This window comes from Pongo pygmaeus, chromosome 10, assembly GCF_028885625.2.
Source record: "Pongo pygmaeus isolate AG05252 chromosome 10, NHGRI_mPonPyg2-v2.0_pri, whole genome shotgun sequence".
Classification (NCBI taxonomy): domain Eukaryota; kingdom Metazoa; phylum Chordata; class Mammalia; order Primates; family Hominidae; genus Pongo; species Pongo pygmaeus.
This window is the reverse complement of record NC_072383.2, coordinates 120520886-120544916: the sequence shown is the minus strand read 5'-3', so window position 1 is coordinate 120544916 and position 24031 is coordinate 120520886. Positions and strand designations below refer to the sequence as shown.

At 55.5% G+C, this 24031-nt stretch overlaps 1 protein-coding gene across 2 annotated transcripts in view; it reads right to left on the bottom strand.

The window, feature by feature from the left end:
* TMEM120B (transmembrane protein 120B) overlaps window positions 1-24031 on the bottom strand; it is a 65602-nt gene that overhangs the window by 10328 nt on the left and 31243 nt on the right. Inside the window, exons 3-8 of one of the 2 annotated variants that reach the window (XM_054443929.2) lie at window positions 22510-22626; window positions 20519-20578; window positions 14944-15039; window positions 10174-10263; window positions 877-942; window positions 302-363 (exon numbers count right to left, since the gene is read on the bottom strand). In XM_054443929.2, the coding sequence (XP_054299904.1) occupies window positions 302-363; window positions 877-942; window positions 10174-10263; window positions 14944-15039; window positions 20519-20578; window positions 22510-22626 (491 nt within the window). The remainder of the gene's footprint in view (window positions 1-301; window positions 364-876; window positions 943-10173; window positions 10264-14943; window positions 15040-20518; window positions 20579-22509; window positions 22627-24031) is intronic. The other variant, XM_063647130.1, reaches the window with a different exon arrangement.

Sequence of the window (24031 nt, the reverse complement as noted above, 5' to 3'; positions counted from 1 at the left end):
TCCATTTGGAGGACTTATTTAGGACTGGAAAAAAGGCTGGTATCCCCAATGCTACTCAGTTCCCAAAGGTCACAGTTGGCAGGTTTCCAGCCTGGGGAAGGAGCAGGCAGTGCTGGGGGCTGGGAGGTGGGTGGAGCTGACCTGGGGCGGGAACAGCTCTCTTTCTGGATTTCTGGGACCCTCTCCCCCAGTCTGGTCTCCCTGCCACACAGGCAAGCACTGATGTCAGCTGGGGCCCTCCCTTGGTGAAAGTCTCAGAAAACCATGCCCCTTCCCCCAAATCCAGGCAACAGTCACTCACTCTGAAAAATGGAAAATGCTAAGAACTGGTTGCGAAACTTCTGATAAATGGGTCCATTAGGCCTGGAGAGAAGGTAGGAAAAAACAAAGGTGGGGCCCGCTGTGAAATGAGACATTCCTCCCCGCCCCAACTCCATTCCAACCAGGAGAGGCGAAAAGGTGTATAAAGTCAAACTGAGGTCCAGACTTCCGCCCTTCTATCCCTGGGGCTGGGCGAGGTCATCCCATCTTCCTTTCTAGAAGCACAAGAGTCCACATGGCCGTGCAGAAGCGCTAACTCCCTGTGACCCCTCTGTCCTCCGAGGTCTCCAGTGCCCAGCCTCACTCGCTCCCTCCAGCCTTGCAGCCCCGCTACCTCTGCCCTGGCCAGGGACACCCGAAACCATTCCCTGGAGAACCCCCTCACGGGCTGGGTGGGGCCCGCGCAGCCCGGCCCAGCTGCAGGCTCATATTTTCTTTCCCAAGTTGGCCCTGGAGCACACCCCCCACCGCCGTCTGGATCAGCCCCCTCCCCATTCCCGGGCCCCAGGCTCTACTCCCTGGGAGGCTGGAGGGGCCCAGCGAGGGGCTACTCACCAGGTCAGCATCACTCCGGACAGGAATGTGGAGACGTAGTGGTGAGACACCCACCAGCCTTTAATTCTCGGAGAGGGAGAGAACAGAAAGCGCTCAGGAGGGGAGAGCAACGCAGGCATGTGTCTCGCTAAGGCCCCACCTATGCAGCAGGGGTTACTCTGCACTCAGAGACGGCTTCTTGGAGTAAGAAATGGACTGGAACCCTGACCGTGCCCTTCTCTCTGTCCCACAGGGCTGCACCATCCCACACAAACCAGCTGCAGATTAGCCTGGACTCCCACTTGGGCTTCCAGTGGTTTCCAGCAACCCTCAGAGCACACCCCTAGCCTCACCCACCTTCAAGCCTCACTCCTGTCCTCCCCACCTGGTCCTCTCCCCAGCACGCGGGCGCTCCAGGCACGGCTCCTGTCCTCCCCACCAGGTCCTCTCCCCTTCAAACCTCACTCCTGTCCTCCCCACCAGGTCTTCTCCCCAGCACGCAGGCCCTCCAGGCACGTGGGCTCTCCTAGAATCCGCCAAGCCTGCCTGCTGCCACCTCAGGGCCTGCTACGGACTGAATAGTGGCTCCAATTCCTGCGCTGAAGCTGAGCCCCCCAGCACCTTAGAACGTCCATGACTGTATTTGAAGACAGGGCCTTTGAAGAGGGGACTGAGGTAAAACAAGGTCACACTGGTGGGCCTTAGTCCAGTGTGACTGGTGTCTCTGCAAGAAGGGGAGAGACGCCAGGGCTGTTTGTGCACAGAGAAAAGGCCACATGAGGACACATGGGGAGATGCCATCTGTGAGCCACAGAGAATGGTCTCAAGAGAAACCAGCCCCGTCAGCACCTCCATCCTAGACTTCCAGCCACCGAACTGCGAGGAAATACACTCTGTGGCTTAGGACACCCGGCGGGCGGTACTTCCTACAGCTACACCCAGCGGGCTCACCCAGGGCCTTCGGACTTGCTGCTCTCTCTGCTCCAAGACCTTGACCTGCCTAGCTCCTGGTCCAAGTTCAAGCTTCAGACTAGCTGTCACCTCACAAAGGCCTCCTGACCGCCTCATCTAAACCAGCCCGATGGCCCCACTCGGATCACACTGCCCCACTTCATCTTCTTCATGGCATGGATCACTGTCTGCAATTATGTGCCTTTCTTCCTGTGATCTGTCCCCTTTCCCACCCCTATGTCGCCTCTAGATTGAGCAGAGGTCTCATCTCTATTGTTCACCAGTCTATCTGTGACCCTGGGTTCCAAGCAGCTGCTCAATGTGTTGAATAAGCATGCATGTACACACACACACACGTGCTTTCTCTTTTCCAGGCAGGGTCTCACTCTGTCACCCTGTCTGGAGTGCAGTGGTGCAATCATGGCTCACTGCAGCCCTGACCTCCCAGGTCAAGCGATTCTCCCACCTCAGCCTCCTGAGTAGCTGGGATCACAGGCGTGCGCCACCACGCCCAGCTAATTTTTTTTTTTTTTTTTAGAGACAGGATCTTGCTATGTTGCCCCGACTGGTCTCAAATTCCTGGGCTCAAGCAATCCTCTTGCCTTGGACTTCCAAAGTGCTGGGATTATAGTTGTGACCCACTGTGCCTGGCCAGACATTCTTACACAGGACTGCAGCTATGACATTGCCCTGTACAGAAGCAGAGGCTGATGGATGCCACATGCGGCACCTCACACCATCTCCGAGGCAGCTTCTCCCCAGGAGCCACATACCCCAGGCCCATCTCCTGTCATCTCAGTGACAGGAGGCCCTTGCCCAGCTCTGGACTTCATCTATCCAGTCAAGAGGCTATGGGGACCCTGTTTCCAGAACTCAGCGCTCCCCTAGCTGGGTTTTTTGGGGTTTTTTTTTTTTTGCTTTTTTTTTTTTTTGGAGACAGTCTTGCTCTATTGCCCAGGCTGGAGTGCAATTGCACATTCTTGGCTCACTACAACCTCCGCCTCCTGGGTTCAGGCAATTCTCCTGCCTCAGTCTCCTGAGTAGCTGGGACTACAGGCACCTGCCACCACACCCGGCTAATTTTTGTATTTTTAGTAGAGACAGGATTTCAACAGGTTGGCCAGGCTGGTCTCGAATTCCTGACCTCAGGGGATCCACCTGCCTCGGCCTCCCAAAGTGCTGGGATTACAGGCATGAGCCACTGCACCCGGCCCAGCTGGGGGCTCTTGATCCACAGTTGGGTAGAGCCTGGTTGTCACCCCCCACCCCCAGCATCAGGGGCAGCCTAGGAAAAAAGGAGTTGGTCCCTCAACCCTGTAACCTTCAACATCCCAGAGTGTGTCTCAGGCCTTGGCTGGCTTCCCCAGGCTCCTCTAGTCCAAACACATGGCAGTAACTTGCCAAATGTACCCGGGAGCAGCCACCTCCCTCCTCCCCAGGACTGGGAGGTGGAGGCTGGGGATGCTTGTGGAACAGTCATTAACCTTCATCCCTCCAGAACTCTCTTGGGACTGGGCAGGGAAATGGGTCCACACACACACCCACGTGCTTTCTCTTTTTTTTCCAGGCAGGGTCTCGCATACGCACGTCGTAAGAACAAGACTGGATCTAAACCATCGCTCTTCCCTTGACGGCCCATGCAACAGTTCTGGGCATACATTGGCTTTTCAAGCAACAGCCTGTGTGTTCCCCAGGAGTTACGCTGAGGGGCAAAGTTTTATGCAGCTCTGTGTTCACAGCACTAACAGCACCAGGTAAACAACAGGCACTCAATAAATGTTGACATGAATGATGCCTGGGAGGTGTGACTGGTGAAAGCAGCAGCTAATCTGGATGCCACCAGCACAGAGGTGACAGGAGATTGTTGCAGGTGCCACGTGAGGTCATGGGGACAGGGTGAGATGTCCATCTACTTCTTTGTCCCCAGAAAACCCCCACCTCCACCCATGTATCCGAGTCTCGCCTGTCAGAGTCTAAGAAGCCCTTGGGCTCCAAATTTCTGACAGCAAAGGCAGTTGGCCAGATCCCCCAACTTCCAGCTTGAAGAGCAACCAGGAGGTCTCTCTGCAACCTCCCAGAGCTCTGCAGAGCCACATGTCAGCCCTCAGCACTTGGCGGGCGCCACACTCTTTTGTCCTGCTCCCAAAGCTCCCCTGAGAAATGTCCTCTGTCTAGGAGCAGCCTGAGGCAGACACAGACTCCAGGCAACAAGCCTGACTGAGCAGCAGCTTTTCATTTCACAGCTCGCCGTGCCCAGAGCCCAGCTCTGACAGATGCCACCAATAAACACAGCTCAGTGACATCGGGTGAGGCTAGAAATCGCTCCTTCCCTGGCCTGGCATTCACAAGCCCAGGCATCCATCTGCACACCCCAGGGCTCTGGGCTAGTTGTGTGCACATGCGTTTATATAGTCATTTTATTGTGATGTAATTCAGATACCATACAATTCACTCATTGAAAGTGTACAACTGAGTGGTTTTTAGTATATTCACAGAGTTGTGCAACTGTCACCAGAATCTATTTTAAAACCTTTTTATCATGGCAGAAAGAAACCTACACCCATTTGCAGTCACTCTCTGGGCTCATTTCACCACAGAAGTTAAAGCACGCAGGGGCAGCCGGGCACAGTGGCTCACACCTGTAATCCCAGCACTTTGGGAGGCCGAGGCAGGCAGATCACGAGGTCAAGAGATCGAGACCATCCTGGCTAACACGGTGAAACCCCGTCTCTACTAAAAATACAAAAAATTAGCCAGGCGTGGTGGCGGGCGCCTGTAGTCCCAGCTACTCGGGAGGCTGAGGCACAAGAATGGCGTGAACCCGGGAGGCGGAGCTTGCAGTGAGCCGAGATCACACCATTGCACTTCAGCCTGGGCAACAGAGCGAGACTCCATCTCAAACAAAACAAAACAAAGCAAAAAAGAAACCTTGCAGGAGCTCACGGCCTTTTTTTATTTTATGAGCTCCAGGAGGAGCAGGTGCATCAATGGCCAGACGTAGGGACAGCATGTCCCGATATCTGGAAATTGCAAGGGTAGACTTCTCCCTTCAGGACACATTAACATGGCTGTGAGTGTGCAGGAGATATGTGCACCAGCCACTGTGAACCCCAGGCCGTTCTTGGCTCTGTGCCTTGGGCCATCTAGACAGCGGGGAATGGCTTCTCCACTGAGGACCCCTCCTAGAAAAGCCAGTTGGAGGCAGGCACCCTAGGCTGGCCCCCTAGAAAAGCAAACATGATCACCAAGTCATTACTCATTCTGGCCCAGAACTAACTGTAACAGACATCGGCTGTTTTGCCCAGTTGCCGATCACAGCCCATCCTCGTTGGGTGGCCTCTGCTTTGCCCCTGTGGGGAACCACCTCACCCCCACACTCAGTCTGGGTGGCTGGGATAGACCTCAGTCTTATACGCAAGCACATGACCCCCAGCCAACCAATCAGGACCCTCTGCAGTCCTCTGGCAACAGTGACTGGCTCTCAGAGATCAGTAGGTCACCCAAGCCTGGCCAATCAGAAGTCTGTGTCAAGATTCCAACTGGGGTGGAGGGAGGTCTGTTAGCCCAGGGGTTACTGCTGGTGGGAGGCCTGCCTGGGGGCTGCTGGGGGCCATCGCAGGGGAAAACGGAACAGGGAGCTGGAGCCGGGCCATGAACACCGCCTGAGCCCTCCTGACCTCCTTGAATGGAAATTCCCAGTTACATGCGCCCATAAGACCCCTTCAGGTTTAGTCCCTATGGGATGGGTTTCCATCAGTTTCAAGTTTACAAGAGAAGCTGACTTGCTTATGCTGAGCTGATGAGTGGCATCTCACTTGGCAGGCACCAGACACAAACCGAGGATGGCTTCATATCTCGATGAGGAAGTCCCCACCCCTACCTGCTCCCCTGACCACACCTCCTGTCCCAATTCAAATCTCAGGTGCAGCCAGAACTGGACAAAAGCGCCTCCATCAGACCAAAACAGGGCAGCAAGCCCCCAGGAGGCCCGTAGAGTTCAGCGACGCTGTCTCTAAAATGCCGTTATGGCCCCAGGACCCTCCCTCACCGCAGAACTTGGGTTTGGGTCACTTCAACAAAGACCACGAGGTGTTGACGGCGCACACCAGCCCCGAGTGGATGCTTCAGGGATGAGAAACTAGAGTTCATCCCAGTCTCACCTCCCACCGCCTCCACACAGGCTTTCCTGCAAGGGCTTCTGAGCTACTCCCTGGTAAAGAACCAAGCAGGAGGGGAGGCCTCCAAGGCATCTCCCTTGCCTGCCCCCAGGATCAATCAGCCCCGAGGAGGAGCTGGAGGAGGGCGGAGACTAAATCTCCAACAGATGTGGAAGATGAGTCACAAGTTTGACTCACTCGGATTTAGCCCACCTGCCTTGCTCCCTCCCCCACAAGCTGGCCCCAGCTCCTGTAGTCATTCTATTAGGTTGGTGCAAAAAATGACTGCAAAACACAAATACTTTTAGACTAACCTAAATAGAAGATAACGCATCTATTTGCATCTATTTGGGCCCAGAGGCCCCATTCCAGACTCCACTTGCCCATTCAAACCCCTGCCTCAGACCACCAAGGGGAGACAGGCCTGGAGGAATGGTTCCATTGCAACCTCAAATTCCTTGAATCATATCTGCCATAAAAGGTCCTTAGTAGAAAAAACTCTGGGCTAGGCACGGTGGCTCATGCCTGTAATCCCAGCACTTCGGAAGGCCGAGGTGAGCAGATCACCTGAGGTCAGGAGTGCAAGGTCAGCCTGGCCAACACGGTGAAACCCCATCTCTACTAAAAATACAAAAATTAGCCAGGCATGGTGGTGGGCACCTCTAATCCCAGGAGGCTGGGAGGCTGAGGCAGGAGAACTGCTTGAACCCAGGAGGCGGAGGGTGCAGTGAACTGAGATCGCACCACTGCACTCCAGCCTAAGTGACAGAGCATGACTCTGTCTCAAAAAAAAAAAAAAAAAAAAGAAAAAGAAAAAGAAAAGAAAGAAAAGAAAAAAAAAAACAACCTCTGTGGGTGCTCCCAGAAGGCAGAGTGTGAGTTATCTTGGAGTCCTTAGTTCAGTGTTTGGTACTTAGGAGACGCTCAATAAATGTCTGATGAATGGCAGATGGAGGCTAGAGCAGACTCACACGGCTTTGAATTGCAAGCTCAGTGACAACCATCCCTGCTCTCCTGTCAGAGAGTGAACTCCAGGAACTCTGAACAGCTCCTGCTAAACTGTTAGGCAAGGGAGGCTGGCTTTGGAACTCCATTCTTGCCCTGTTAGCAGCCCTCTCTGTTTTGCTGGAGAGTCCCACACTTGCAGAGACCTCCGCTCAGTGCTGCTCCCATCTCTCTGGTCACCCCCCATCCACAGCGTCACATTAGAATAAAAAGCTGCCCAGAGTAACTCTTACTAAAGTGTTAATGATTGCTAGAGGCATCACATGCCCCAGAGCACTCTTTTTTTTGAGTCAGGGTCTCACTTGCCTAGGCTGGAGTGCAGTGGCCTCAACCTCCTGGGCTCATACGATCCTCCCACCTCAGCCTCCTGAGTAGCTAGGACTACAGGTGTGCACCACCATGCCTGGCTAATTTTTTTTTTAGACCGAGTTTCGCTCTTGTTGCCCAGGCTGGAGTGCAGTGGCATGATCTCGGCTCACCGCAACCTCAGCCTCCCGGGTTCAAGCAATTCTCCTGCCTCAGCCTTCCTGAGTAGCTGGGATTACAGGCATGCGCGACCATGCCCGGCTAATTTTGTATTTTTAGGAGAGAAGGGGTTTTCCCATGTTGGTCAGGCTGGTCTCAAACTCCTGACCTCAGGTGATCTGCCTGGCTTGGCCTCCCAAAGTGCTGGGATTACAGGCATGAGCCACTGCACCCGGCCCGTGCCTGGTTAATTTTTTAATTAGCTGGGACTACAGGCACACACCACCATGCCCAGCTAATTTTTTTTTTTTTTTTTTGGTAAAGATGAAGTCTTATTTTGTTGCCCAGGCTGGTCTTGAACTCCTGGGCTCAAGTGATCCGCCCACCTCTGCCTCCCAAAATGCTGGGATTACAGGTGTGAGCCACCATGCCTGGCCTACACACTGATGTTTTCTAAATGGCTGTGTGCTACAAGGCTGCATTCCTGAAACTTCCTGTTGCCCTCAGGAGGCCAGGCAGGAGGGGAGCTCTTGTCCTTACCTCCAGGCTCTATGTTCAGGGTAGGGCAGGGACCTGCCATAAGAGACCACAAGGCAAATAAGTGGGAAGGTGGCACATTAGGCGGTGGGGGCTGTGCAGCTCCTGGGCTTTCCTCACTAGTTCCCAGGAGGAAGGAGGAAGCAGGAGCTTGTTACTTTTTGTTTCAGGAAAGAACAGGAACCAGAATGGCACGTTGGCAGGGCGCAGTGGCTCACACCTGTAATCCTAACACTTTGGGAGGCCGAGGAGGGCAGATCACTTGAGGTCAGGAGTTTGAGACCAGCCTGGCCAACATGGTGAAACCCAGTCTCTACTAAAAATACAAAAATTAGCTGGGCGTGGTGGCGCACACCTGTGATCCTAGCTACTCGGGAGGCTGAGGCAGGAGAATCACTTCAACTGGGAGGCAGAGGTTGCAGTAAGCTGAGATGGCGTCACTGCACTCCAGTCTAGGCCACAGAACAAGACTCCATCTCGGCCAGGCACAGTGGCTCACGCCTGTAATCCCAGCACTTTGGGAGGCTGAGGCGGGCGGATCACAAGGTCAGGAGATCGAGACCATCCTGGCTAATGTGGTGAAACCCCGTCTCTACTAAAAATACAAAAAATTAGCCAGGCGTGGTGGCAGGCGCCTGCAGTCCCAGCTACTCAGGAGGCTGAGGCAGGAGAATGGCGTGAACCCGGGAGGCTGAGGTTGCAGTGAGCCAAGATTGCGCCACTGCACTTCAGCCTGGGTGACAGAGCAAGACTTCATCTCAAAAAAAAAAAAAAAACGGCATGCCGAGGTTCCAATGGCTACCCCCAAAAGGAATCAGACCTTTGGAAAATAGGTCCTCCGGGTGGCAAGTCATGGGTTTTAACTGGGTCTCAAGACTCAGCTTAGACGCAGGCAGGGCAGGAAGGAGACTGAGAGAAAACAACAGGGCTTCTCGCACTCAGAGCCCTTCAGAGATGGGGGCCAAGGGAACCCCCAGTCTTGCCTGGACTCACTCAGCACCACTGTGACACACCCACTCCCCCATGTGTGGGGGAGTCCAAACAGTCCAAAGAGGAGACACGGCTTGCCCACGGTCACAGGACTGCTCAGTGACTGCACTGGGACCGGAACCCAGGAGTCCACTCTCCTAGCCCGGCCTCCGTCCTCCCCAGCATCGTCTCCTCTGGTGGGGCAGGTTTGGCCTAATACCCTCTTCACCTGTCCACTCTCCCCTCTATCTTCCCGTGGAAGACCACCCATCCACTCTTGTCACCAAAACCCGTCCATCCTCCTAGTAACGGTCTACCAGTTTTCCTCTGGGGAACCATTCCTCTCCTGACACTCAGCTCCTCCGCTCCCAGTGACGGCTATCAGAGTGGGTGTGAGGCTCAAGCCTGGCCAGTCACAGCACTGCAATCCCTGGCAACAGTGACCGGTTCAGGGATAGGTACATGATCCATTCTGCATCTGGACATAGCCAGTGCGACCCAGTGAGAGTCTTGGAAGTGAGGAATGTGTTCCATTTGCTGGGAATGCTATAAATAGTGACATGAGCCTGGAGTTGCTGGGTGCCCCACTAGCAGCCTGAGATAAACACAACACAGAAGGCAGAAGTGAGAAATGGAGAGCACTTGGATCAAGCCTTACCTGAAGGCAGAACAATGGGTCACCTCTTTCTTATTTTTTGAGACAGAGTCCTGCAGTGTCCCCAGGCTGGAGTGCAATGGTGTGATCTCAGCTCACTGCAACCTCTGCCTCCTGGGTTCACGCTATTCTGCCTCAGCCTCCTGAGTAGCTGGGACCACACCCGGCTAATTTTTTGTATTTTTAGTAGAGACAGGGTTTCACTATGTTGGCCAGACTGGTCTCCATCTCCTGACCTCATGATCTTTGGCCCACCTCGGCCTCCCAAAGTGCTGGGATTACAGGCGTGAGCCACCGTGCCTGTGCCGGTCACTTCTTTTTACAAGAAAATATGTTTCTTATTGTGTTGAGTCAGTCTGAGTTAGGTCTTCTGTTGCTCATAAGCAAGAGGCTGATCATAAACAAAAGCTGCTGCATCAACAGCATCAGCTTTCCTCCTTCCTGGATCTGAACAGTCACAGAGCAACCCCCAAGGAGGAGAGGAATGCAGCCTGAGGGTGTTGGCCCCCATCTGACACCCCTCGTGACATTTCCCTTTAACTCCTCTTGTGCTCCCCACAAAGCCAGGGCCCCAGGTACCTTGATCCGTTGCTGATGAGAATGCTCTCCCGAATGGTCAGGGTGCAGTAATACCACACCAGCAGGAAGTTGAAGACTTCGTCAGTCACCCTGTGCAAGGAAACAGCCCCCAGGAAGGGTGCGGGCGTGAGAACCAAGCACAGCCATCCCACCCTCACCTCACAGAACAGAGCAGCAAACCAGGCCGAGGGCTGCCCACAGCACGCGCTGCCTCTGGAAGCCCTTATGACACCAGGGAGGCAGGGGGAGCTCGGTCTCTTGATCGTCTTCCCCGGCCCTGCAAATGCCTCTGCACCTCCTCATCTTTCTCCCTGAGTCTCCCCGTCCTTCCCTGACCACTCAGCCCAGGGCAACCTGTCTGTCTTCTAAACTCTTCCCATGTGATGTGAAATTTCTGGTGGGATGTTAATGGAAGGACTTTAAGAACGGGAGACCTGGCCAGGCGTGGTGGCTCCCGCCTGTAATCCCAGCACTTTGGGAGGTCGAGACGGATGGATCACTTGAGGCCAGGAGTTCGAGACCAGTTTGGCCAACATGGTGAAACTCCATCTCTACTAAAAATACAAAAATTACCAGGGTGTGGTGGCACACACCTGTAGTCCCAGCTGCTTGGAAGGCTGAGGTAGGAGAATTGCTTGAACCCAGGAGGTGGAGGTTGCAGTGAGCTGAGATCGTGCCACTGCACTCCAGCCTGAGCGACAGAGCGAGACTCTGTTCCAAAAAAAAACAAAAGAATGGGAGACTTAATGTTCTATTTAAGGTTGCCTGCAGTGTTAAGATATGAACTCCCTCTGTCCCCTTAAAGCATCTGTAAACTTTGTTACATGTATTTAATACAAAAAATAACTTATGGGCCCTACCGTCTGTAATGTTAGAGAGTTAGCGTAGGTAGCTAATCAGATATAAACAGGGCCTCCTCCAACCAGGAATGTCAGGTGACCATCAGGTAACGGTCAGGTGGTTGTTAACTGTCTCTCTCAAATAATAATTGGCCGCACCCAGTGCCAGGGAAAGGCAGTCTCCCTATAGATAGGAAAAACATGAAGCTGGTGATCAGCAGCCTCCTGGCAAGATCTCAGGAGCTGGGCAAGTGGGCTCGAGCATGTGCACTAGGAGGTAAAGTGACAGCGTTTAACTCGTACATGACTTTCCGGGGACGTTCCACCGGCAAAGGAAGAATGCCTCAAGTGAGCACGTGTGCAACTTCAGGAAACACTGCGCACCCGCCCCTCCCAGCTCGCAGGCCACTGCACATGCAGACAGCCCACCCCAAGGGAAGAATCAGAGGAGGGTCACCAGACCCCGGAAGTCTGCCAGCATATAAGACCCCAGGTCAAAGGGCACACCGCACACTTGTCTTCCAAGATGCCCGCTCGGCCCCTCTTCCAAGTGTACTTTACTTTTTTTTTTTTGAGACAGAGTCTCGCCCAGGCTGGAGTGCAGTGGCGCAATCTCAGCTCACTGCAACCTCCGCCTCCCAGGTTCAACCGATTCTCCTGCCTCAGCCTCCCGAGTAGCTGGGACTACAGGCATGCTCCACCACACCCAGATGATTTTTTTTTTTTTTTTTTTTGAGACGTAGTTTCGCTCTGTCGCCAGGCTGGAGTGCAGTGGCGCGATCTTGGCTCACTGCAACCTCCACCTCCTGGGTTCAAGTGATTCTCCTGCCTCAGCCTCTTGAGTAGCTGGGACTATGGGTGCACGCCACAATGCCCAGCTAATTTTTATATTTTTAGTAGAGAAGAGGTTTCACCATGTTGGTCAGGATGGTCTCGATCTCTTGACCTCATGATCCACCTGCCTCGGCTTCCCAAAGTGCTGGGGTTACAGACGTGAGTTACCGCACCCGGCCTGATTCTTGTATTTTTAGTAGAGATGGGGTTTCACCATGTTGGCCAGGCTGGTATCGAACTCCTGACCACAAGTGATTCACCCAACTCAGCCTCCCAAAGTGCTGGGATTATAGGCATGAGCCACCATGCCCAGTGGCTTTTCATTCCTGCTCTAAAGCATTTTGTTTGTTTGAGACGGAATTCCGCTCTTTCGCCCAGGCGGGAGTGCAATGGTACGATCTCGGTTCACTGCAACCTCTGCCTCCCAGGTTCAAGCGATTTTCTTGCCTCAGCCTCCAGAGTAGATGGGACTACAGGCGCCTGCCACCACGCCCGGCTAATCTTTGTATTTTCAATAGAGACAGTGTTTCACCATGTTGGCCAGGCTGGTCTCAAACTCCTGACCTCAGGTGATGCACCTGCCTCGGTCTCCCAAAGTGCTGGGATTACAGGCATAAGCCACCGCATCTGGCCAAGCTTTTTAATATACTTTCACTCCTGTTCTAAAACTTGTTTCTTCTTCTGCCTTACGCCCCTCAGTCAAATTCTTTCTTCTGAAGAGGCAAGAATGGAGGTTGCTGCAGACCCATTTGTATTTGCCGCGGGGAGCTGGAATACCACCACCACCACCACCACTAACGGGAGGACTTTAAGAACAGCAGACTTGGCTGGCTGTGGTGGCTCACGCCTGTAACCCCAGCACTTTGGGAGGCCGAGGCGGGTGAGCGAGACTCCATCTCAAAAAAAAAAAAAAAAATAGGAGACTCGATGTTCTATTTTAGGTTGTCTGCAGTGCTAAGCTATAAACTCCCTCTGTCCCCTTAAACCATCTGTAAACTTTGTTACATAAAAAAATCCCAGTGGGCCATATTGTCTGTAACACTAACTGAAGAACTCCTTTTCCTCCTCCATGGTGAACATAGCGCAGGGCTATGTGTGCAGCCTTTGCCCTCGTGGAAACAGGCCAGGCTCTGGGAGCAGGCGAGCATGGGCCCAGGGCCTAAAAGAGCCTTTGTTTGAGCATTCAAGTGGCCAGACCAGCAGCCGGATGCCCAGCCAAGCGCCTGCCAGGCAATAAACGCTTGGCACGTGAGCCAAATGCCCAAGCCGTACTTGGCCACTTCCCCTGGGGACAGAGAACCCATGGCCAGAGAAAGGAACAAAACCCCTCAGGCAGGGCAGCAGCAGCAGCCCACAGCCTCACAGCGTGGCTGTGCCACACTCGGATGGCACCAGCAGCTGGGGAGCCCCCCAGTAGCGCCTCCACGTGCCAGCCAGGGTGGAGCTTCCACACACAGTGCCAGCTCCCTGAATTGTCACAGCCCTGTGAGGCAGGGACTGCCGTCACCCTCGTTTTACAGATGGGGAGACTGAGGCTCCCAGAGGGAACCTGCCCATAGTAACAGCCAGTTGGTCTCAAAACCATTTTCTTTTCTTTCTCTTTTTCTCTCTTTCCTTTTTTTTTTTAATATATAATTGGGATATAATTCACATACCATAAAATTTGTTCTTTTAAAGTATATAATTTAGTGATTTTTAGTATATTCAGAGTTGTACAACCATTACCTAACTCCAGAACATTCTTTTTTTTTTTTTTTTTTTTTTGAGACAAGGTCTCGCTCTGTTGTCCAGGCTGGAGTGCAGTGGCACAATCTTGGCTCACTGCAACCTCTGCCTCCCAGGTTCAAGTGATTCTCCTGCCTCAACCTCTTGGGTAGCTGGGATTACAGGCACCCACCACCACGCCTGGCTAATTTTTGTATTTTCAGTAGAGACAGGGTTTGACCACGTTGCCCAGGCTGGGAGAACATTCTTATTACTCTAAAAAGAAACCTTGCACCCAGTAGCAGTCATGCCCTCCTTCCTGCCTCCCGCAGCCCCTGGCCACCACTCACCTACTCCCCGTCTCTACGGATTTGCCTGTTCTGGGCAGTTCTCAGCAATGGAATCCTACTGTGTATCTTTTTGTGACTGGTTCTTTTACTCAGCATCGCATTTTCAGGGTTCATCCATGCTGCAGCCTGGCTCAGAGACAGTACCTCATTTCTCTCTCCCTTTTGTTCAGACCAGGTCTCCCTCTGTCTCCAAGGCTAAAGCGCAGTGGTGTGATCATGGCTCACTGCAGCCTCGAACTTCTGGACTCAAGCAATCCTCCCACCTCAGCCTCCCAAAGTGCTGAGATTACAGGTGTGAGCCACTGCACCCAGCTAAATAATTTTATTTTTTATCTTTGTAGAGATGGGGGTCTTGCTGTGTTGCCCAGAATAGGCTCAAACTCCTGAACTTGAGTAGTCCTCCTGCCTCCCAAAGTGCTGGGATTACAGGTGTGAGCCACCACGCCCAGCTTTTCATTTCTCTTCACAGCTGAATGATATGCCACTGTACGCATAGACCACAGTGAACTCCTTTTTTTTGGTGTCGGGGTGACAGAGTGCTCTGTCACCCAGGCTGGAGTGCAGCGATCTCAACTCACTGCAACCTCTGCCTCCTGGGTTCAAGCGATTCTCCTGTCTCACCCTCCCGAGTAGCTGGAACTAAAGACATACTCCACCACGCCTGGCTAATTTTTGTATTTTTAGTAGAGACAGGGTTTCATCATGTTGGCCAGGCTGGTCTTGAACTCCTGACCTCAAATGATCTGCCTGCCTCGGCCTCCCAAAGTACTGGGATTACAGGTGTGAGCCACCGCGCTGGGCAACGAACTTCTTCTTAACTAGTACAGTACAAGGCCTTTCCAGCAGCCGTTTAACACACACTTGTTGGATGGAGGTGGGGCAGCCAGGACTGGCATTTCCCATGAGAAATAGCCCCTCTCTCCCCTACACCTCATGACGCCAAACAACACAGAAGCAGGAGAGGCCCTGGGTCCCCTGGATCCCTCTCTCCCGGCCCCCACCTGACGTCTGCATGCCCAGACACACATGGCCACACCCACTACCTGTAGTGAAGGACAAATCGACACGCCACGGCACCCAGGAGCAGGATGATGGTCAGGTAGAGCTTGAACTTCTCATATTCGTCCTTGTAGGCAAACCTGCCACGACAGACACGCCCAGGGCAGTGCGCCTTACCATGACTATTCCAGCACCTGGGCATGGCCCTCAGCCCCATCAGACCCTTGTCCTTCAGCCGCTGCCATGGCCCGGAAGGACCTTCCCATTCCACTAAAGGAGAGACCTGGCCTTGACGGGTTAGTGGTGACCAATGAGGGGAAGAGGGCCAAGTATGCAGAAGGACAATGCCCCTGGACTCTGGTCTGGGGCTCTGGGCCCATGCTGGGGACAGGCAGGGGGCAGAGACGGGGCCTCTTCCCTCAACCAACCGCTGCTGCTGAAAGGCCAGGGTTTGCGGCTGTCTGGAAATGGGGTAGACTCAGGGTAGACAGGACTGCCCATCTCCCAGGAGAAGTATGTGTGTGATAGGGCGTGAAACAGAGCAGGGCCATTTCTTGTGTGAAATGGGAAGTCCTGTCCACCCAACATACTGACTTGGAGGAAGGGAGGGAGGGGAGGGAGGGGAGGGAGGGGAAGGAGGGGAGGGAGGGGAGGGAGGGGAGGAAGGGAGGGAGGGGAGGGAGGGGAGGGAGGGGAGGAAGGGAGGGAGGGGAGGGAGGGGAGGAAGGGAGGGAGGGGAGGGAGGGGAGGGAGGGGAGGAAGGGAGGGAGGGGAGGGAGGGGAGGAAGGGGAGGGAGGGGAGGGAGGGGAGGAAGGGAGGGAGGGGAGGAAGGGAGGGAGGGGAGGGAGGGGAGGGAGTGGAGGGAGGGGAGGAAGGGAGGGAGGGGAGGAGGGGAGGGAGGGGAGGGAGGGGAGGGAGGGGAGGAAGAGAGGGAGGGGAGGGAGGGGAGGGAGGGGAGGAAGGGAGGAAGGGGAGGGAGGGGAGGGAGGGAGGAAGGGGAGGGAGGGGAGGGAGGGAGGGAGGGGAGGGAGGGGAGGAGGGGAGGGAGGGGAGGGAGGGGAGGGAGGGGAGGGAGGGGAGGGAGGGAGGGAGGGGAGGGAGGGGAGGGAGGGAGGGAGGGGAGAGAGGGGAGGAAGGGAGGGAGGGGAGGGAGGGGAGGAAGGGAGGGAGGGGAGGGAGGGGAGGGAGGGGAGGGAGGGAGGGAGGGAGAGAGGGGAGGAAGGGAGGGAGGGGAGGGAGGGGAGGAAGGGAGGGAGGGGAGGGAGGAGAGGGAGGGGAGAGAGGGAAGGGAGGGAAGGAAGGGAAGGAAGGGAAGGAAGGGGAGAGAGGGAAGGGAGGGAAGGAAGGGAAGGGAGGGAAGGAAGGGAAGGAAGGGAAGGAACCAAGGAACCAACCCTCTCCCAGGTGCTCTACCTACAAAGGAGGAGAGGGTCAGAAACTCCAAAAGCCAGCGCCTCACCTGTGACCAGGTTTTTATTTATGCAAAAATTCTAGCTTAGATGAAACTTCCCTGAGCTGAAGGAACAGAACACCGGAGGCCTCTGAGCCAGGTGAAAAGTGTGAGATGGGGTGTGGGTTGGGGTGTAGGATAGGGTGTGGGGTGAGAGTGGGGTGGGATGTGAATATGGGGTGTGGGGTATGGTGTGGGTGTGGGGTGTGGTGTGGGTGTGGGGCATGGGTGTGGGGTGTGGGTATGGGGTGTGGGTATGGGTGTCGGTGTGGGGTGTGGGTGTCAGTGTGGGGTGTGGGGTATGAGGTGTGGGGTGTGAATGTGGGTGTGGGGTGCTGGGTGTGGGGTGTGGGTATGGGGTGTGGGATATGAATGTGGGTGTGAGTATGGGGTGTGGGGTGTGAGTATAGGTGTGGGTGTGGGGTGTGGGGTGTAGGTGTGGGGTGTGGGTTTGGGGTATAGGTATGGGTGTAAGGTGTGGGGTGTGGGTGTGGGTTTGGGGTGTGGGGGTGTGGGTGTGGGGTGTAGGTATGGGGTGTGGGTGTGGGGTGTGAGTGTGGGTGTGGGGTGTGTATGGGATGTGGGGTGTGGTGTGGGTGTGAGGTGTGGGGTGTGGTGTGTGGTGTGGGTGTGGGGTGTTGGTGTGGGTGTGGGGTGTTAGTGTGGGGTGAGGTGTGGGTGTGGGGTGTGTGTGTGGGATGTGGGGTGTGGGGTGTGGGTATGGGGTGTGGAGTGTGGTGTGGGTGTGGGGTGTGGGGTGTTGTGTATGGGGTGTGGGGTGTAGGTGTGGATGTAAGGTGTGGGGTGTGAGTGTGGAGTGTGGTGTAGGTGTGGGGTGTTGGCTATGGGGTGTGGGGTGTAGGTATGGGTGTAAGGTGTGGGGTGTGGGTGTGGGTGTTAGGTGTGGGATGTTGGGTATGGGGTGTGGGGTGTGAATATAGGGTGTGGGGTGTGGGTGTGTGGTATGGGGTGTGGGTGTGTGGTATGGGGTGTGAGTGTGGGTGTGGGGTGTGGTGTGGGGTGTAGTGTGGGCTGTGGAGTGTGGTATAGGTGTGGGGTGTGTGGTGTGGGGTGTGGTGTGGGTGTGGAGTGTAGTGTGTGGTGTGGGTGTGGGGTGTGTGGTGTGGGTGTGAGGTGTTGGGCATGGGGCGTGGGGTGTGGTGTGGGTGTGGGGTGTGAGGTGTGGGGTGTGTGGTGTGTGGTATGGGGTGTGGGGTGTGGTATGGGTGTGGAGTGTGGGTGTGGGGTGTGGGGTGTGGGTGTGGGTGCGGGGTGTGGGTGTGGAGTGGGGCGTGTGGTGTGGGTGTGGGGTGTTGGGTATGGGGTGTGGTGTGGGGTGTGAGGTATGGGGTGTGGGGTGTGTGGTGTCTGGTGTGGGTGTGGGGTGTGGTGTGGGTGTGAGGTGTAGTGTGGGTGTGAGGTGTGGTGTGGGTGTGAGGTGTAGGTGTGGGTATGAGGTATGGGTGTGGGGTGTGGGGTGTGGGGTGTGGTGTGGGTGTGAAGTGTGGTGTGGGTGTGAGGTGTGGTGTGGGTGTGAGGTGTGGGTATGGGGTGTGGGGTATGGGGTGTGGGATTGGGTGTGGGTGTGGGGTTTGGGTATGGGGTGTGGGATTGGGTGTGAGTGTGGGGTGTAGGATTGGATATGGGGTGTGGGATTGGTTGTGGGGTGTGGGTGTGGGGTGTAGGTGTGGTGTGGGTATGGGGTATGGTGTGGGGTGTGGCGTGTGGTGTGGGTATGGGATGTTGGGTGTGGGGTGTGGGATTGGGTGTGGGGTGTGGGGTGTGGAATTGGGTGTGGGTATGGCATGTGGGTGTGGGGTGTGGTTGTTGGGTGTGTGTGTGGGGTGTGGGTATTGGGTGTGGGGTGTGGGTATGGGTTGTGGGTGTGGGTTGTGAGTATGGGTGTGGGGTGTGAGTATGGGGTGTGGGTTCTGAGTGTGCAGTGTGGGGTGTGGGGTGTGGGTGTGGGGTGTGGGTGTGGGTGGGGTGTTGGTGTGAGGTGTGGGTATGGGTGGGTTGTTGGTGTGGGTGGGGTGTGGGTGTGGGGTGTGGGTGTGGGGTGTGGGTGTGGTTTGGGGTATGGGGTGTTGGTGTGGATTTGGGGTGTGGGTTTGGGATGTGGGTGTGGGGTGTTAGTGTGGGGTATGGGGTGTGGGTGTGGGGTGTGGGTGGGGTTTGGGGTGTGAGTGTGGGGTGTGGGTATGGATGGGGTTTGGGGTGTGGGGTGTGGGTGGGGTTTGGGGTGTGGGTGTGGGGTGTGAGTGGGGTGTGGGTGTGAGGTGTTAGTGTGGGGTTTGGGGTATGTGGGTGTGGGGTGTTGGTATGGGGTGTGGATTTGGGGTGTGGGTGTGGGGTTCGGGTTGTGGGTACGCAGTGTGGGGTGTGGGGTGTGGGTGTGGGGTGTGTATGGCATGTGGGGTGTGGGTGGGGTGTTAGTGTGGGTGTAGGGTGTTAGTGTGGGGTTTGGGGTGTGGGTGTGGGGTGTGGGTGGGGTGTTGGTGTGTTGATGTGGGTGTGGGTGTGGGTGGGGTGTTGGTGTGGGTGTGGGGTGTGAGTGGGGTGTTGGTGTTGGTGTGGGTGTGGCTGTGGGGTGTGGGTGGGGTGTGGGGTGTTGGTGTGAGTGTGGGGTGTGGGTGTGGGGTATGGGTGTGGGTGTGGGGTGTGGTGTGGATTTGGGGTGTGGATTTGGGGTGAGGTGTGGCTCTGGGGTGTGGGTGGGGACTCTTACTTGGCCTGGTTGTGGGTGTGGTTGTGGGTGTGGGTGTGGGTGTGGGTGGGGACTCTTACTTGGCCTGGTTGTGGGTGTGGGTGTGGGTGGGGACTCTTACTTGGCCTGGTTGTGGGTGTGGGGGGGACTCTTACTTGGCCTGGTTGTGGGTGTGGTTGTGGATGTGGGTGTGGTTGTGGGTGGGGTGTGGTTGTGGTTGTGGGTGTGGGTGAGGACTCTTGCTTGGTCTGGTTGTGGGTGTGGTTGTGGGTGTGGGGTGTGGGTGTGGGGTGTGGGGTGTTGGTGTGGATTTTGGGTGTGGGTTTGGGGTATTAGTGTGGGGTATGGGGTGTGGGTGTGGGTGTGGGGTGTGGGTGGGGTTTGGGGTGTGGGTGTGGGTGTGGGGTGTGGGTATGGGTGGGGTTTGGGGTGTGGGTGTGGGTGGGGTGTGGGGTTCAGGGTGTGGGTGTGGGGTGTGGATGGGGTGTGGGTGTGGAGTGTTAGTGTGGGGTTTGGGGTGTGGGGTGTATGGGTGTGGGTGTGGGGTGTTGGTGTGGGGTGTGGATTTGGGGTGTGGGTGTGGGGTTCGGGTTGTGGGTTCATGGTGTGGGGTGTGGGGTGTGGGTGTGGGGTGTGTATGGGATGTGGGGTGTGGGTGGGGTGTGGGGTGTGGGTGGGGTGTTAGTGTGGGGTTTGGGGTGTGGGTGTGGGGTGTTCGTGTGGGTGTGGGGTGTGGGTGGGTGTTGGTATTGGTGTGGGTGTGGGGTGTGGGTGTGGGGTGTGGGTGTGGATTTGGGGTGTGGGTGGGGTGTTGGTGTTGGTGTGGGTGTGGGGTATGGGTGTGGGTGGGGTGTTGGTATGGGTGTGAGGTGTGGGTGTGGGTGTGGTATGGATTTGGGGTGTGGGTGGGGTGTGGATTTGGAGTGAGGTGTGGCTCTGGGGTGTGGGTGGGGACACTTACTTGGCCTGGTTGTGGGTGTGGGGGGGACATTTACTTGGCTCTGGGGTGTGGGGGGGACACTTACTTGGCTCTGGGGTGTGGGTGGGGACTCTTACTTGGCCTGGTTGTGGGTGTGGTTGTGGGTGTGGGTGGGGTGTGGTTGTGGGTGTGGGTGGGGTGTGGTTGTGGGTGTGGGTGTGGTGGGGACCCTTACTTGGCCTGGTTGTGGGTGTGGGTGTGGGTGAGGACTCTTACTTGGCCTGGTTGTGGGTGTGGGGGGGACTCTTACTTGGCCTGGTTGTGGGTGTGGGTGTGGGTGGGGCGTGGGGGGGACTCTTACTTGGCCTGGTTGTGGGTGTGGTTGTGGGTGTGGGTGTGGGTGTGGGTGTGGGTGTGGTGGGGACTCTTTCTTGGCCTGGTTGTGGGTGTGGTTGTGGGTGTGGGTGTGGGTGTGGGTGTGGGTGTGGTGGGGACTCTTTCTTGGCCTGGTTGTGGGTGTGGGTGTGGGTGGGGACTCTTACTTGGCCTGGTTGCTGAGGAGGGTCACGTTCACATTGCCGAGGACCAGGTTCAAGTAGAGCCTGGAAGGAAACACCTGTGAGGGGCATGATCCTTAGCAGGTGGATGCGAATCCACAACATTCAAACTCAACACACTTAACGAGCACATCCCAAGCGCTGATGTTAGAAGATAGGGGGCCTAAGCTCAGTGGGCAAATGGGCCCCCACATGGAGTGAGAATAATGACTAACCAAAGGACATTAACCTGCGACAGGACAGTGTGAGGAGTCAATTTCTCCTCCATGCTGCCTTAGAGACCGTATTTCTAAGCCTGCCTTGCAGCCAGATGTGAGCAGGTGACTAAGCATAGCCAATGAGGTGGAGGCAAAGGTACAACCTCCAGGTCAATTTTTAAAGAAATTTCTTTATTTTTCATTATTATTATTATTATCATTGTTATTATTTTTAGAGATAGGGTCTCACTCTGTTGCCCAGGCTAGAGTGCAATGGCATGATCATAGCTCACTGCAGTGTTTTTTGTTTTTTTTTTTTTTTGAGACAGAGTCTCGCTCTGTCACCCAGACTGGACTGCAGTGGCACGATCAGGACTCACTGTAACCTCCACCTCCCGGGTTCAAGCAATTCTGCTGCCTCAGCCTCCCAAGTAGCTGGGATTACAGGCACGTAACACCAGGCCAGCTAATTTTTGTATTTTTAGTAGGTTTAGGGGTTTCACCACGTTGGCCAGGCTGGTCTTGAACTCCTAACCTTAAGTGATCCACCTGCCTCGGTGTCCCAAAGTGCTGGGATTACAGGCGTGAGCCACTGTGCCCGGCCTCACTGCAGTCTTGAACCCCTAGGCTCAAGTAGTCTTCCCACCTCAGTCGCCAAAGTAGCTGGGATTACGGGTACACACCACCACACTAATTTTGTTAGTTTTGTAGAGATGTGGTCTCACGATGTTGTCCAGGCTGGTCTTGAATTCCTGGGCTCAAGTGATCCTCCCACCTCGGCCTCCCGAAGTGCTGGGATGACAGGCACAAGCCATCGCGCCCGGCCTTGAGTTGGGTTTTCTATCATTTGCAATCCAAAGATTCCCAATAAGGTAAGAGGCACAGAGGCCTAGGGACAGAGGGGCAGGAAGGTAGACGCGCGTGACACTGTAAGAGGGTCACGAATGCTAGGCTGCTGCTCATTCTGCAGAAAATGATCATCACTTAACTCATGAAGTCTATCCGAACACAGTCAAAAAGGAGAAGCTCGGAGGAATGGGTTAAAATGTAACAGGGCTAGCCAGCTCCCTCCCACCCGCTACAGGCCTGAAAGGAGCCCTCCTCCTAATGCACGGCTCTGACTCAGCGCGAGGCTGATACAGAAAACAGGGTCAGGGTGAACTGACTGTGCTCAGCAGCGTAAGTCAGGTCATGATGATACGAGGCTGTAAGCAACTCTCTCTCTCCAGAACAAGGTGGCAATGACATCACTTGAGGGAGGGAACAGGGACTTCTCTGAAGGGGGAAAATACAAAGAATGTGGGCTTTGGAGTCAGAATGTCTGCTGTTCACATCCTGGTGTGGCCAAACATTCGCTGATGTCTCTGAATCTTGTAAAAATGGGCATCTCTTGGTCTGACGCACAGACTGTTGAGGATAAACCGGGTGACATCACAGGAGTTCCCGGCACAGCTCTGAGCGTGCAGGAGGCACACAATGCATGTTTGTTCTCCTGGGAGAGGACACTTTCCCTCTTAACCCCAGGTGGCACCAGGCATGTGGTCAGTGCTGGTTCCTTGCAACGGCTCTCCCAGGAATGCTGCTGTCACACGGTGTGGCTAAGGTCCCTTCCTGGGCTCATGGAGGAATGCGTAAGGAAGGCTCCTTATCTCTCCTGCCCTTGCTTCCCTCTTTCCCCTTCAATCTGAGCACCAGCAGGAAGGTGAGAGTTATATGGACCAGCTGTGCTAGGCCTGGGCATGGGCCTGTGCTAGGGATGGGGAGGTTACCAGCTCCTACCCGTTCTTCTTGGGCAGGTAGGCCTCCATGTCGAAGAAGACGTCCTGCCGCTCCTTGATGTTTGCTGCCATCTGCTGAACGAGCTCCGCCTCCTCCCGACTGGCATGGCGTTTGCACCTGCGGACAGAGATGCAGGCACAGGGGAAGGGGCGTCACTCAGAGGAGGGCTATGGACTCCCCGGGGCCCAGCCTCCCACCTTCTACCCCAGCCTCCCACCTTCTACCCCAGCCTCCCACCTTCTACCCCAGTGCCTCCCACCTTCTACCCCAGCCTCCCACCTTCTACCCCAGTGCCTCCCACCTTCTACCCCAGCCTCCCACCTTCTACCCCAGCCTCCCACCTTCTACCCTGGTGCCTCCCACCTCCTACCCCAGCCTCCCACCTCCTACCCCAGCCTCCCACCTTCTACCCCAGCGTCTCCCACCTTCTACCCCAGCGTCTCCCACCTTCTACCCCAGCCTCCCACCTTCTACCCCAGCCTCCCACCTCCTACCCCAGCCTCCCACCTCCTACCCCAGCCTCCCACCTCCTACCCCGGCGTCTCCCACCTCCTACCCCGGCGTCTCCCACCTCCTACCCCGGCGTCTCCCACCTTCTACCCCAGCCTCCCACCTTCTACCCCAGCGCCTCCCACCTTCTACCCCAGCGCCTCCCACCTTCTACCCCAGCGCCTCCCACCTTCTACCCCAGCGCCTCCCACCTTCTACCCCAGCCTCCCACCTTCTACCCCAGCGTCTCCCACCTTCTACCCCAGCCTCCCACCTTCTACCCCAGCGTCTCCCACCTTCTACCCCAGCGTCTCCCACCTTCTACCCCAGCCTCCCACCTTCTACCCCAGCCTCCCACCTTCTACCCCGGTGCCTCCCACCTTCTACCCCAGCCTCCCACCTTCTACCCCAGCCTCCCACCTTCTACCCCAGCCTCCCACCTTCTACCCCAGCCTCCCACCTTCTACCCCAGCGTCTCCCACCTTCTACCCCAGCCTCCCACCTTCTACCCCAGCCTCCCACCTTCTACCCCAGTGCCTCTTGGAACTGCAGTTCCCCATCTCAACTCTCGGGGTTGGGGGAGTGATGCTGCCTCCCAGGTAGTCTTGTGACTTTTGGAAAGTCCTTAAACCTCTCTGCCTTATTTTCCATACCTGAAAAGCCGGGATAACCTCAAGCCTACCTCACAGACAATAGCCTGGTGATGATTAAATGAGTAAGTACAGCATAGAGCATCTAGAATAATACTTGATAATATGAGCTCAAGGGATAATTACTGACAATACTATTTTTCTTCTCATTTTTCTTTTCTTTTTTTTTTTTTTGAGACAGAGTCTCGCTCTGTCGCCCAGGCTGGAGTGCAGTGGCGCCATCTTGGCTCACTGTAAGCTCCGCCTCCTGGGTTCACACCATTCTCCTGCCTCAGCCTCCCAAGTAGCTAGGATTACAGGCACCTGCCACCATGCCATTAATTTTTTTTTTTTGTATTTTTAGAAGAGATGGGGTTTCACCATGTTAGCCAGGATGGTCTCGA